This window comes from Moschus berezovskii, chromosome 9 (assembly GCF_049115385.1).
Source record: "Moschus berezovskii isolate FMDL1 chromosome 9, NW_MosBer_1.0, whole genome shotgun sequence".
Classification (NCBI taxonomy): domain Eukaryota; kingdom Metazoa; phylum Chordata; class Mammalia; order Artiodactyla; family Moschidae; genus Moschus; species Moschus berezovskii.
Window position 1 is genome coordinate 79838998 of NC_142468.1, and position 15726 is coordinate 79854723.

At 44.4% G+C, this 15726-nt stretch overlaps 1 protein-coding gene across 2 annotated transcripts in view; it reads left to right on the top strand.

Moving 5' to 3' along the window:
- Nucleotides 1-15726, top strand: part of LVRN (laeverin) — a 73587-nt gene that overhangs the window by 13687 nt on the left and 44174 nt on the right. For both annotated transcript variants that reach the window (XM_055436342.2, XM_055436343.2), the window contains exons 2-4: nucleotides 4913-5055; nucleotides 6412-6551; nucleotides 11104-11230. In XM_055436342.2, coding sequence (XP_055292317.2) covers nucleotides 4913-5055; nucleotides 6412-6551; nucleotides 11104-11230 — 410 coding nt within the window. The remainder of the gene's footprint in view (nucleotides 1-4912; nucleotides 5056-6411; nucleotides 6552-11103; nucleotides 11231-15726) is intronic.

Genomic DNA, 15726 nt, shown 5'->3' on the forward strand with positions numbered 1-15726 from the left:
CTGAATGGGTGTTTTCTGTGATAGTAGATGGATCCCCAAGGGCATCACGTATCTTGCCTGCTAAGACTTTTTCCAGCACAAGAACGTGGTGAGTCCACAATTCTCTGGCTGTACAAGAGGGCAGGAGGGTGGCTTTGCAATACTGAACCACTGGGAGACAAATTCTCCAAAATTAACTCTTTCCCCAGCTGACCACTCTAAGCCCAGACTTCATAGGCACCATAATAACATGGTTCAGTGAGGTTTGCAGGGAGGAGAGGGTGGTGGAGGTTCTATTTTCTGAGACCAGGATATCCTTACAGGGTTTCTTGAATCCAAAGCAGAGAGAGAAGGGAAATAAATATCAACCTTGGGTCCCGATGTGGCATAACCAGATTGTGTGTGATGCTGGCTGGCACTGACCTTTGCAGTTAAGAATTAGCCAGAATGGCTCTATGTTGTAGGGCTTTCCCCCTTTTTGTTTGTTTGTATAAAACCAGGGAGGGAAATAATTGAGTAAAACCCAAGTGTTTTTCTTTTATTTCACTTCTCTGGAGACCTTAATGACGGAATTGGAAGGACTCGCTTGATGCTTGATTTGTTAACACCGTGACTCCCTAAGCTTGTGTCTCCTAGTCTTTTTGAACCTGCAGCTCCTTTCGGTGAGCATGAAAGTTTCCCACCTCCTTGAAGAGTCTGATTTTCTCCCTCTTCCCCACCTTGCCACCTCCTTGAGATTTGCATGTTTTGGGAAGTCATGGCAGCAGAAAAGATGTTACCAAGCTGTATTTTCTATAATTTCCATTACAAAAACAACAGGCATGTGTTGGCTTTCCAAATATATAAGCGTGTGTTGCATAACTGCATGTGCTTTTTCACCTTACGTTGCACTTTTCATGCTGACAGATCACGGTTTGTACAAAGTATCCTGCTATTTCAGAAGGCTCATAGATCTTCTGAAGGTCATTGTGAAAACTCCTGAGGGGGCTGTTTGTCACCACCCAGATGCCTCAGTCATGGCCACCTCATGGGCTCTTTTTCCTCTCCTGTTGGAATCTTTATTTCTGTTGGAATCAGTTTTAGAGCTGTAAGTGGACTTACAGACTCATCTAGTCCCATCGCTGCATTTTATAGAAATGGATGTTCGGAGAGTTAAAGCAGCTTTCCCAACATTACACCACTATGTTTACACTGCAGGTCCTGAGCGATGACTTAGGTTGCTGAATCCTCTGCTCATTTTTTCTTCTTACTGTATTGTTCATTACTTGAATCTTTCCCATCCCCTTTAAAGATACTAACCAATACTACAAATCAAATAAATGCCAACATGGCATGTTGCGAACTCTACCAAAATATTTCATATTCTTCTGTATATATTAATATCAAGCTTCCTTTACTTTATAGTAACTCCAAGGCTGAGAAAATAGTTGCTGTGAACCCATATTTTTGCCAAGTTTTAAAAAATCATACAAAGGAAAAATATATAATCCCTAATTTCTGGTAGTTTAAAATTAACTGGGGAGACAAACATGGTTTATATTCAGCTTATGGCCACCTATGATCTCTGAAACCCCTTTTTTTTTTAATTTACAATGTTGTGTTTAATTTCTGTTGTATGTAAAAATGATGGGACCTTTTTAGATACATTTGTAATTAGTGATTTCCAACTCTCCTCCCCTAATCTATAATTTATCCCTCCTTGAATTCTTCTGTAGTTCATCTGTATCAAGAATAGTTTGTGAAGAGTAGAAGGAATAGAGGAGAATTCACAGATCATTTTTGCTAAATTCATTTACTAATAATATAAAACCTCAATTAATAATGAAACAGAGTTAGTGGAATTATTTTCTCGGAGGGGAAACTGAGGCTCGGCAAGGGTACGTAACTGGTTCAGGGTTATCATTACATAGAGCAGAGTCTTGGAACCGAAGTGGCTGCTGTCAGAGCCTCAAATCCTTTCAGCCCATGAAAGTAGAGTATATAAAGTTGGAAAAAGCAAATAAAGCAAAACAGACTTGTTGAAAATCACAGTTTTGTCACTGTGAGGTTGGGAGCCCATCAAACGAGCTGACTGTGAAAACCTTTTGAACATGCCCCTGTTCTGTGTGCTCTTCCTAAAACTGTGTGAAGTTTTATGTGAACAGGCCCTTACCGTGGTGGAGAAGGGGTTTACAGAGGCGGATGATGGGTGGACTGTGCTTTCAAGGTATCTATATTGAATTCACCTTTTATTTATCTAAGCACTGGGCTGGAACTTCCCCAGTGGTCCACTGGTTGAAACTTTGCCCTCCAAGGCAGGGAGTGTGGGTTCCATCTCTGGTTGGGGAACTAAGATCTCCCATGCCTAATGCCCTAAAAACCAAAACACAAAAACCATATCATAATGTCGACTAAAAAATGCACAGCTGGAGAGGTGCGAGTTAAGTTTTATTGGGGGCAAAATGAGGACTGCAGCTCGGGAGACAGCACATCAGAGAGCTCTGAGAGACTGCTCCAAAGAGGCAATGGTGGAAGGTGGAGTTTAATACAATCAAGCGCTTACTTTACAAAAGGCTTTCTGCTAGTCGTGAGGAGCTGATGTCACCATGAAGGGATTTAGTGATTTTCTAGATACGAAGAGACGCAAGGATTGGGATCATGAAATCAGTTCCTGAAAATATCTAACTAAAGTTCTAAACTATCATAACTAAAGCTATGACCAACTTAGCATACTAAAAAGCAGAGACATTACTTTGCCAACAAAGGTCTGTCTAGTCAAAGCTATGGTTTTTGCTGTAGTCATGTATAGATGTGAGAGTGAGACTATAAAGAAAGCTGCTGCTGCTAAGTTGCTTCAGTCGTCTCCGACTCTGTGCAACCCCATAGACAGCAGCCCACCAGGCTTCCCCATCCCTGGGATTCTCCAGGCAAGAACACTGGAGTGGGTTGCCATTTCCTTCTCCAATGCATGAAAGTGAAAGTGAAGTCGCTCAGTCGTGTCCGACTCTTAGCGACCCCATGGACTGCAGCCTACCAGGCTCCTCCGCCCATGGGATTTCCCAGGCAAGAGTACTGGAGTGGGTTGCCATTTCCTTCTCCAGTAAAGAAAGCTGAGTGCCAAAAAATTGATGCTTTTAAACTGTGGTGTTGGAGAAGACTCTTGAGAGTCCCTTGGACTGCAAGGAGATCCAACCAGTCCATCCTAAAGGAAATCAGTCCTGAATATTCATTGGAAGGACTTATGCTGAAGATGAAACTCCAATACTTTGGCCACCTGATATGAAGAACTGACTCACTGGAAAAGATCCTGATGCTGGGAAAGATTGAAGGTGGGAGGAGAAGGGGACGACAGAGGAGGAGATGGTTGAATAGCATCACCATTTCGATGGACATGAGTTTGAGTAGGCTCTGAGAGTTGATGATGGACAGGGAGGCCTGGCATGCTGCAGGCAGTCCACGCAAAGAGTTGGACATGACTCAGCAACTGAACTGAACTGAACTGAAAGATCTGTTCCACCCGATTCCCTGGAGCACAGAGTGCCTCACTCCACCCTGAACTCCCTCAGCAGTTGCTGAAGGTCAACAGCTGCAGCCGCACAGGGTTCAGTCTCCACAGAGGCATTTGGCAAATGCTCTTGTTGTTCAGTCACTGGGAGGTGCTCTCGGGAAGTGCCAATTTGTAGTTGACAGTAACAAATTCCTTAAAGACTTTAAAAATGGTCCACGGTTTAAAAATAACAAACAAAAAAACTGGACCTGAAGCTAGAGTGACATTAGCATGAGAGACATTAAGTCTCAGCACCTTAGGAGCAAAAAAGGAATCTAGCATCTGTAATTGTCACCTAAACGCCATTCCCAGGTCACAGAGTCTTGGAAAATGGGCTAATGAGACTGCAGACATCTTTGGAGGAGAAAGCACCCATGGTCTTATTAGCCTCCAGCAGTGTTTACAGAGAGTGAAACTGGCAACCTCCATATTTCCTCAAGGTACTCTTGTTCCTAACCTTTTCCCCGTAAATCACCAGTCCACTGTGGGATAATGTCACTTTGGAATTTTTCCATGAAGATGCAGGAAAGAGCAGTAAGGATCTGATTGTTGTTCTTGTTGCTAAGTCATGTCTGATTCTTTGTGACCCCATGGACTGCAGCATGCCAGGTTTCCCTTCCTTCACTGTCTCCCAGAGTTTGCTCAGATTCATGTCCACTGAGTCGGTGATACTATCTAACCATGTCATCCTCTGACTGATGGAGACTGATGCTGAAGCTGAAACCCTAGTAGTTTTGCCACCTGATGTGAAGAGCCAACTGATTGGAAAGAGCCCTGATGCTGGGAAAGATTGAAGGCAGAAAAAGAAGAGGGCAGCAGAGGGATTCGATAAATCCACCTATATGCAAATGAAAGTTGTTTTGTTCAGTTGGGATATGTCCATATTGTTTAGCACCGAGGGTATGCAAAATAAAACCTTTTAAAATTTCCAACCAGGAAAAAGAAGGAACTTGTGAGCAAAAGATAAAAATAGAGACATTCTTCTTCTGACTTGCACTTTGGTGGGGAATGAAAGCAATAGACCATCCCCAAAGAAGTAATCCTAGTTAAAAAAATCCTTGGTTCTCAAAAGCCTGGCATTGCATATTTGTTCCTATTTTGTTTGTAAAAGGTTTTAAAGGCATATGATGTAATGAAGTAAATGTTATTTTGTGGTTGAAAATTAAAGAGTTCTTTTGTATCTTAGGTCTTACAGGAAATCTCAGGGGTAGTGAGAACTGGAATTTGTGTATATTATGGGAAGAGTAATAAGGAAGATGAGGGGAAAACGTTCCAGCTCCTTTCTTCAGATAATTTTAAGCCATAATCCATCCTCTTTCTCTCTCTATATATATAAATATATATACACATTTGCTTCTACTGGTTTAAGATAAAAATAAGTAGATTTGTCCCCCAAATGTATTTCAGGGCCCTGTTAGCCTCTCAGATGGAACCAACATTTGCCAGGAATGTTTTTCCTTGTTTTGATGAGCCAGCTCTGAAGGCAACTTTTAATATTACAATCATTCATCATCCACGTTATGTGGCCCTTTCTAACATGCCAAAGCTAAGTAAGTAATGTTTCCTATCGTCTTGTATCTATATTTAATTATATGTTTATATAAATATATATTTATATATTTTATATGTGCACATATGTTTGTGTATTACATGTTTTATATATGTGTGTATATTTAACTCTTTAATAGATTCTACAACAGTAGATTTTCTTGACTGTATTGGGAATGTATTTTAATTATGGTATATTATAACCAGAGAGGGCAGTCACTGAGGATATGTGTCAGCACCCACATCTTGGTGATGGTAAATCCTGATCCTTTTTGTATTAGGAGCTGGGAACGTTGTACTGTTTTCATACATTGGTATCCTGTCTGCCCATTAATTTGGGCTTCAGTCTCGTAATCATTAGTGATAGCAAGCTAGTGGACTTAGTCTAAATCTGGTGCATAGATGTGGGTTTTTTGTTCCTTTCAGGTTTTTTTTTTTTTTCTTTTTTTGCTGTTAGCTCACAGCACTTTTTTTTTTCCTTTTGGTTGAATTAGTATGCAACTTAAAAAATTCTGATATGTCTCATAAAAGTTAAAATTCTTAGTTTTTTGGGGAAACTCAGACCACCTAACAGCATTGGCCCTGCACTTCCTACATGCCAGTTTTGGTTGCAGGTGAGGAGAAGCTGCCCCCTGTGGTCGGAGCCTGTACTCCGCCTGCCTGTGGTCCCCACCCCTCCCTGTTATGTACATCAGCCCGTTCACACTGAGTACCTGGCCCTCACAGGCATTCCAGTTTGTGATTTCAGATTCAGAGACCCCAGTGGGACTCCACTGAAGACCTGCCCAAAACCTGAGAATGGCAGAATTGTACCTTGTTGACCTGCCATGGGTCTGGGAAACTCTAGATTAAGTGCTGAGAGAGACGGACTGGACTAGGAAACAGCAGTGGATGGAAAGAGAGAAAGCAGCTCAGGGGCCTGACTGACAGCTGCTCATGGATTTGCCCTCCACTCAGACCCCATTATTCATGGTGCTAATTCAGAACCAAGAATTGAGTCCTTGGTGGTGATGGTTTAGTAGCTAGGTTGTATGCGACTTTTGCGACCCCACGGACAGTAGTCTACCAGGCTCCTCTGTCCATGGGATTCTCCAAGCAAGAATACTGGAATGGATTGCCATTTCCTTCTCCAGGGAATCTTCCTGATCCAGGAATTGAACCTGGGTCTCCTGCATTGCAGGCAGCTTCTTTACTGATGGAGCTAGGACCAAAGCCCGAATCCAATCTTCTGAACCTTGGGGAGTAGTTGGGAAGACCGTAGTTGAGTGGTCGTCGACTTGACAAATTGTTTCAAAGGTAGATAATTGTGTTCCTTATTGCTTATTTACAGTCCTTTGGACTAAAATCAATTTCTTTAGGTCAGTCTGAGAAAGAAGATGTGAACGGAAGCAAGTGGACTGTTACCACCTTTCACACCACGCCGCACATGCCCACTTACTTAGCCGCCTTCGTCATTTGTGACTATGAACACATCAGCAGGACCGAGAGGGGCAAGGAGGTGAGTGCGGGAGGCTCTCCAGGTGCGGGGACGTTTGTGCTGGCTGCGGACTGTTGGCGCACTCCTTCGCATTACGGGCTGCGCCTGCACCCTTCGCGCACCTCCCCTGGTTCTTCCCGGAGCTTGTCACTGCTCTGAGCTTGCCACTGCTCTGAGCAGAAGCTGCGGAGCGCAGCGCAGCCCTCCCCGCGGGGCTCTGCAGAGGGATTTTTCTGGAAACGTTGCGCCTCACATCCCCTAGAGGAGGCAGGTTCTGAGCCCCCTCTTCCCGGGCCCCCGCTGCCTTTCAGAGCACAGAGAGAAGAGGGAAAGGAGCCGCACAGCATCATGAAGCTCAGGTTATGTGTTGTGTACCTTGCCTCCATGCTCCTGATGCCAGCTGGGCCAGCTGCTCTGGCTGAAATGCAGGCAGGTTAAGCGCCGTCCCTATGAAGGAGCAGGCCTGCAGAGTCTGAACACTTCCCCAGAGTTGTGGAAAGAGGTGCTCTGTCCTGGAACACGTAGTTTTCACCCAGTTACATAATAATCCTTTGGGAAAATATCAAGGTGATTGTAACAGTACTTTATGGACGGGTTCACTCCCTATGCTAAAATGTGGGGGTAGGTAGGGCCAGTGCCTTAGGCCCAGTTCTTTCTAATCAAATGGACATCATCAGGCTAAGGCTGTCTCCTGGGCCCGTGAGCTTTCAGGCTTATGCCTTTGGCTTGTGCAGATAAGGAAGCTGTGGATGAACCAACTCTTATCACCAGGGGAGAATTGCTCAAAGTTCCTCCTCCGAAGGATGAATGAAAAATCCTGCATTAGATGCAAAGGATAGCTCATTATCACCCTCAGCTGTTGGCTCCAGGCTGATTTCCCTTATTGAGTAATCACTGGTAGATCCTTGATATTCACAGGTAGAACTTGGGCCAAGTCAAACATTCATGACGTATATTGCTAAATCCACTCAGACACGGTGTGGAAGCCTATGCTTTGTACCTGGATGAAGGAGTGACTCGGTCCTCAGGAGCGACCCAAGATGGCTATTAGCATCCTCATCTCTGTTGGCTTCTTGCTGTCAATGCTGCTGCACGGTGATTTATTCTTATAAACGGATCATATCTGTTTCTTCATGAGAGGTCACCCTGAAAAGAAAGCTGCCATGGAAGCAAAGAGAAAATGGAACATGCCTAAGAAAGTAATGGTCTTAGCCAGAAAATTGAAATTTGGGATGAGTTTATCAGTGGAATGTTGTGCTTGGCTATGACTCAGTTCTGGAAAGCTAAGGAATTCACCATATACTCTACAGGGAACCAGACTGTACTCTTGGAATAGCATCCAGACTCTACAAAAGGACTCCCTAAATAAGAGAAAAAATTTAGCAAAGCTGAAAATGTGGTTCAAGCGTGGCATGAGGATAAATGTAAGACACACATAACTAAGGTTGGAAATGAGAAATGGAATCTTTTCTGCTATATCAGTAGAGAAGGATGTCATGGTCGTCACCAATTGCAGCCTTCTGGGGTGAGCTGGTGAGCCCTGAGGGAACTCAGGAAGGAAAAGAATACCTGTCGTCAAACAGCCATGAGATGACAGCCACTCCCTAGGGTGAGCCCCAAGGAAGCTCAGGATGTGAAATACACATGATATCCGCCACAGATAGCTGAGGTACATATCAAAGGAATGATTTCAGTGAACCCAGACTCTTGCATCTTCCCATACATAGAAAGTGCTAAATTCCTTAACTTGGGATGTCTGGGGCTTTCTCTAATTGATAGTAATCTTTTGATATTCAGACTACCTGCCCTTTGTTGCAGAACTTTTTATATAATCTGACTCCTCCCCTCCCCTCCTCAGAGTGGTTCTCTCTGCTTGCTTGAGATGCTGTCTCCTGGGCTTGAAGCCCTAAAAATTTATGCCATAACTCTCAACTTTTAGGTTGCTATATTTTTTCATTCAACAGTTATGGCAGCCATGAAGGGACATGAACCCTCAGCTATCTGGGACCGGTACCCTGTGTTTTTCACATCTTGAGCTTCCTGGGGGCTGCTCACCATGGGGAGTGGCTACAGTCTGGTGGCTGCTAGTGGCCAGGTGTTCTTTACCTTCCTGTGTTCTCTCGGGGCTCCTCGGCTCATACGGGAGGGCTACAATCATTGACGACTGTAACATCTTTGTTTCCTGATACAGCAAGAAATATTCTGTTTCTCAGAAATAACATATTTTGAGTAGAATTTATCACATACGTGCACGTGTAAAGATATTTCTCCTTCAGAGGTTGAAGTCTGCTGGGTCTAAGCAGGACCACAAGGACACACTGGTGGGCTAGGTGTGAATTTGAAGGAACTTTTTCTTTAAAATGTTCTGCACATATTTGTGATCCTCACTGCCCTGCCCCTCCCCCACAGCTTGAAATCATCATTTGCCTCCACTGTGGCTTAGAGTGGTCATTTGTGGGAGGAGCCTTGTAAACTGGACATTTGTATACAGACATTATTACTGCCTTCCCTCCCAAAAGGCCACCGTTAATATGCGCATATTATGATGCTAGGAAAGGTTGGGGGCGGGAGGAGAAGGGGACGACAGAGAATGAGATGGCTGGATGGCATCACCGACTCTGTGGACATGAGTTTGAGTGAACTCCAGGAGTTGGTGATGGACAGGGAGGCCTGGCGTGCTGTGATTCATGGGGTCGCGGAGAGTTGGACACGACTGAGCGACTGAACTGAACTGAACTGATCCTGAACGTGCTGACTGTTACCTCCACTCAGCAGTGTGGGCTCTGGTTTGGATGTCCTCCTGACTTTGCCCTGGAGGTGAGCGCTTGAGACGGGGCAGGTACAGGTAGAGTAGGGGCGGGACTGAGGCCATGGGGTGGGAGGAGGCTGGAAGAAAGGAGAGGATCCAGGCAGGAGGCTTCTAAAACAGGTGGTTGCATTTTGTGAAAGGGAAGCATTCCCAAGACCTCAAGTCATTCAATAGTCACAAAACACAAGACAAACTTTCCAGCAGAAATAAAAGCAAAGACAAGTGAACGTTTGGTTGGGGGACAACAATCTGCAGACACTGTTGTGCTGCTTTTTGATTTCTTCACGTTATCTCTTGTGTTTTGTAGAGAGCTCTTTCCCAAATTAACTGCATTCAAAATCAGGACGATTATCTTAATTCCCTCCTCGCTAACTTTCATTCTAGAGTTAGGTGTTTCATGCGTGTTTTTAAGCACTGACACCAGCAACTCCATTTAAAAATGCTCAGATGGTATTGTTGAAGGAGTACCATGACTTCAAAATAAAATGACAATGGATGGTAAAACAACATCAAATTAGTCACCAAAATAACACAAGCAAGTTCAAGCACCCAAACAATAATACAGGCACACTAAACTAACAAAACATGGCTGAGATTTCTTTCCATCTACTACTAACATGGGAGTGTCATATACAGAGGATATAATTTGCTTGCTTCAATAACTGTAGAAATCATGAGACTTGATGAACTTTTTAAAATTAAGGAAATTAACCTTATTTCAAATTTTGAAAATAAGATGGGACTATTCATGTTTTGGGGGCTTCCCGTGTGGCACAGTGGTAAAGAATCCACCTGCCAAGGCAAGAGATGCTGGTTCAGTCCCTGGGTTGGGAAGATCCCCTGGAGTGGGAAATGGCAACCCACTCCAGTATTCTTGCCTGGGAAATCCCATGAACAGAGGAGCCCAGTGGGCTATAGCTCATGAGGTTGCAAAGAGTTGGACACGACTGAACACACTTGCGTTCATGTTTTTTATTAACAAATCATTTTAAATTTGCATGGTTCACATTTGTTTCATATGTTCTATACTGTGTAACCCCTACTAACTGCACAACTCTGTTTTGAATCACTGGAAATATGTCCTGAAAAGGGAAGCTCGGATCCAAAGGGCCCTTTTACTCTAATATAGAATCCATGTTTTCTGTGGGGGTAGATACCACTCCCCAGGTGTTTTCTTCTTTTGGCCGTGCTGTGTCTCCGTTGCTATGCAGGCTTTTCCCTAGCTGCTGCTAGCGGGGGCTGATCTCTTGCTGTGGTGTGCGGGCTTCTCATCACAGTGGCTTCTCTCATTACGGAGCACGGCCTCTAGTGCAGCATGTGGGCTCAGTAGTTGCGGCTCCCGGGCTCCAGAGCACAGGCTCAGTGGTTGTGGCACACTGGCTTAGTTGCTCAACAGCCTGTGGGATCTCCCTGAATCAGGAATCAAACCTGCATTGGCAGGCTGACTCTTTAACATTGAGCCATCAGGGAAGCCCCCCACCTTCACCCCCGCAACCAGGATTATTTTTGAATTATAGAAGTTTTACACATTATTGCAAAAGATTGAAATAACACACTTCCTGGAGAATCACTGTTCCCAACTTAATGAATAGCTTCCAGGGCTTTTCTCATTGCATGGACACATTTAAACATTTTATCATGCAACTTCTGAAAAGATAACCTTTGGCTCCAGAGCATCAGGGAATTGGAGCAAGCAAGCTGCCACTTTCCAGAAGCACTGTACATATTGCTTTTCCTAATCACTGCTTAATTGTTTCTGTCTAGATACACATCTGGGCTCGGAAAGATGCCATCGCAGATGGAAACGCAGACTTTGCTTTGAACATCACAGGTCCCATCTTCTCTTTTCTGGAGGATTTATTTAATATCAGTTACCCTCTTCCAAAAACAGGTGAGGTATCTTCCCTTACAATGCATTTGATTTCCTATTATGGGTGCTCTCGGTTGAGACCAAAAGATACCTAGATAGGCCTCCAAGGACCCGCTGGCATTTTGCTGCTTTAGCTGTTTTGGAGCCAGCCCCACTGGCTTCCCATCATTGTGTCCGACACGTTCCTAAACACGCAGAGGCCTGTCTGCTCTTTCTTTGCGTGGTGCCGTGTCACTCGCTGGTGCTCAGAGGGCTCCCGGCTTCAGAGCCCTCCTGGGTGCTCGCTGGCGGCTTACATCCTCCAGACCTTGCCTTCTCCCTGGCTTTCTGTCCTTCCATCTCATACCGCCAGCATGCAGTGCAATGTTCTGGATCCTTTTAACCGCTTGCGTGAATTACTCCAGTTCCCTTTAGTAAGATTTTGTTGTTTTTTTCAAAATATGTTCTTTAGCTGTGAGTCATTGGATTAGGACTTGGGGGTCCCATCAGTGAATTTTTGTTGTATAAAATTGGAATCATGTGTGAACAGAATACGATCCTCGAAAGAATATGTAAACATTTTATTTCTCGTAGATCTGTATGGAATGTCCTTAAAATTATGTGAGCCGCTCAGCTCAGAAAGTTGTTCCATGCTTTTTCTCTCTTGCTTGAGGGTATCATGCCAGTGTGTTTTGTTCCTCTGACTGGTTATTTAGTCGAAGTCTTGGGGGAAAGTATGCTTGGCCTTTACTGGCAGACAGTGGAAGAAGGTGGGGAGTAAAAATTAGGGCGCTCCAGGCTCCCGAATGCTGCATAGCCAGGGCCTCCACCGCTCAAGCCTTCTGGCTGATGAGGGACAGGGAATGAAGGAACGGGGGCCAGCCATGGCCTGCTCGTGGATCCCAGAGGTTATACCTGTCATTTAGAGAGTTGGAGGCAGGGACTTCCCTGGCAGACCAGTGGTTAAGACTCTGAGTTTCTACTGCAGAGGACACAGGTTTGATCCTTGGCCAGGGAACTAAGATCCTCAATCCCACATGCCACACAGCACAGCAAAAAAAAAAAAAACTAGAAAAAGAAGGAAAGAAAGAAAGTTGGCAGCAACAGGAATCTGAGCAAGGAGACCAAGTTTCTGGCACTTCTGTGGCTGGAAGTTCTCCTTGTCTTCCTGGATGACCCTTGTCTAGGCAAGAAAATTTCTCTTTATCTTTATTTAGATAAGGAGAAGTCCAGAGTTATTCTTGATATCCTCTTCTGTCAAAACACCTCCTCCATCCAGTTGGTCACCTCCTTATTATCTCCACCTCCACCCACTTCTTCCCCACCCTGCTCATTCTGCCTAATTCACATCACTAAGGTCTCGACCACAACTGACCTTGCTTAGTTTGACCACCGTCCCTCTTGTCTCCTCCAATTCATCTTCCACTCTGAGGCCTGAGGGATCTTTCCAAAGCAAAATCTGATCGTGTTACTGTCCTGTTTAAAACTTTCCTGTGTATTATAAACAGTGCTGCAATGAACATTGGAGTACATGTGTCTCTTTCAATTCTGGTTTCCTCGGTGTGTATGCCCGGGAGTGCGATTGCTGGATCATATGGCAGTTCTATTTCCAGTTTTTTGAGGAATCTCCACACTGTTCTCCATAGTGGCTGTGCTAGTTTGCATTCCCACCAACAGTGTAAGAGGGTTCCCTTTTCTCCACACCCTCTCTAGCATTTATTGCATGTACACTTTTGGACGGAGAAGGCAATGGCAAGCCACTCCAGTACTATTGCCTAGAAAATCCCATGGATGGAGGAGCCTGGTAGGCTGCAGTCTGTGGGGTCGCTAAGGTTGGACACGACTTCACTTTCACTTTCACTTTTACACATTGGAGAAGGAAATGGCAACCCACTCCAGTGTTCTTGCCTGGAGAATCCCAGGGACGGGGGAGCCTGGTGGGCTTCCGTCTATGGGGTCACACAGAGTCAGACACGACTGAAGTGACTTAGCAGCAGCAGCAGCAGCAGCAGCAGACTTTTGGATAGCAGCCATTCTGACTGGTGTGAAATGGTATCTCATTGTGGTTTTGATTTGCATTTCTCTGATTATGAGGGATGTTGAGCATTTTTTCATGTGTTTGTTAGCCATCTTTATGTCTTCTTTGGAGAAATGTCTGTTTAGTTCTTTGGCCCATTTTTTGAGTGGGTCATTTGTCTGGAATTGAGCTGCAGGAGCTGCATGTATATTTTGGAGATTAATCCTTTATCAGTTGCTTCATTTGCTATTATTTTCTCCCATTCTGAAAGCTATCTTTTCACCTTGCTTAGAGTTTCCTTTGCTGTGCAGAAGCTTTTGATTTTAATTAGGTCCCATTTGTTTATTTTTGCTTTTATTTCCAATATTCTGGGAGGTGGGTCTCCAGTGTTCATTGCAGCACTGTTTATAATAGCCAGGACATGGAAGCAACCTAGATGTCCATCTGCAGAGGAATGGATAAGAAAGCTTTGGTTCAGTTCAGTTCAGTCGCTCAGTCGTGTCCGACTCTCCGCGACCCCATGAACCACAGCACTCCAGGCCTTCCTGTCCATCACCAACTCCCGGAGTTCACTCAAACTCATGTCCACAGAGTCGGTGATGCCATCCAGCCATCTCATTCTCTGTCGTCCCCTTCTCCTCCCGCCCCCAACCTTTCCCAGCCTCAGAGTCTTTTCCAGTGAGTCAACTCGTTGCATGAGGTGTCCAAAGTATTGCAGTTTCAGCTTTAGCATCAGTCCCTCCAATGAACACCCAGGATTGATCTCCTTTAGAATGGACTGGTTGGATCTCCTTGTAGTCCAAGGGACTCTCAAGAGTCTTCTCCAACACCACAGTTCAAAAGCATCAATTCTTCGGCGATCAGCTTTCTTCACAGTCCAACTCTCACATCCATACATGACTACGGGAAAAACCATAGCCTTGACTAGACGGACCTTTGTTGGCAAAGTAATGTCTCTGCTTTTTAAAGCTTTGATACATATACACAATAGAGTATTTTTCAGCCATCAAAAAGAATGCATTTGAATCAGTTCTAATGAGGTGGATGAAATTGGAGCCTATTATACAGAATGAAGTAAGCCAGAAAGAAAAACATCAATACAGTATACTAACGCATATATATGGAATTTAGAAAGATGGTAACCTTAACCCTGTATACGAGACTGCAAAAGAGACATAGGTATATAGAACAGTCTTTGGGACTCTGTGGGAGAGGGTGAAGGTGGGATGACTGGGGAGAACGGCATTGTAGTATGTATATTATCGTATGTGAAATGAATCACCAGTCCAGGTTCGACGCATGATACAGGATGCTTGGGGCTGGTGCACAGGGATGACCTGGAGGGAGGACATGGGAAGAGGGAGGTGGGAGGGGGGTCAAGAAAGGGAACACATGTACACCTGGGGCGGATTCGTGTCAATGTATGGCAAAACCAACCAATATATTAATGTAAGGTAATTTGCCTCCAATAAAATTAAAAAAAAAACAACTTTTCTGTGGCTTTCCAGTGTCCTGGGGATAAAGCCCAAACTTCAGACCCTATCTTTAACAGTGCATCTCTTGCCAACCTCTCAGGGCTTTTGACAGTTTCTCAGAGTTGGAGGGCTGCTCTAGCAGCATCTCTGTCCTCTTCTACACTTTCATCTTCTTCTCCTCTCAGTCAGGCTCTTACACATTCAGTTTGCACATCCTGCCATTCCTTTTACCCAACTTGTTGATTCTTATATGTCTCAATGCAGTGCCTCCTCCTCCAGGAAGTCTTCCCTGACTCTCTCTTTCCCAAGCTTCCACAGCATCCTGTGCATCCCTGCATTCAAATTCTTGAGCTGCTGGATCCTAATCATCTCTGCATTATGTCAAGGGCAAGTTGAGGGTCAGGATCTGGACTGTCCTTTTTTAAGTACCTTCTGAGCCTATGACGCTGCTTCTCTCAGACTTGTTGTTTAGTTGCTAAGTCATGCCTGACTCTTTGCAACCCCATGGACTGTAGCATGCCAGGCTCCTCTGTCCATGGGATTCTCCAGGTAAAAATGCTGGAGTGGGTTGCCCTTTGTTTCTCCAAGGGATCTTTCCAACCCAGGGATCAAACCCATGTTTCCTGCATTGGCAGAAAGATTCTTTACCACTGAGCCACAAGGGAAGCCCCTCTCTGAAACTAGTAAATAGTAAACCTTTTTCTTGGTGGGGGGAAATTATGTTCAATGAGTTTCGTAATTCCATGTAAATTCTGGCTAGATTACCAGCTCCTGGAAGTCACGGTGATGTTTTCATTTTTATTTCTGTTTCTTTCATAGCATCTGGGCCAGTATTGCTCTATGAGGGCGTGTAGGTGCTTAATCAGAATTGCCTTTTGTTGGATAGATGATTACAATAGAGTTTCTCTATTACTGGATCTTTAAGAGAAAGATGAACTAATGTCTCCTGATTACTTTGACTTTTGGTTGAGTCATTTAAAAACAAAACAAAAAAACGATTACAGCTGCTGGTGGAGTTGGCTGTTTGGGTTGTTATAAGCTTTAAA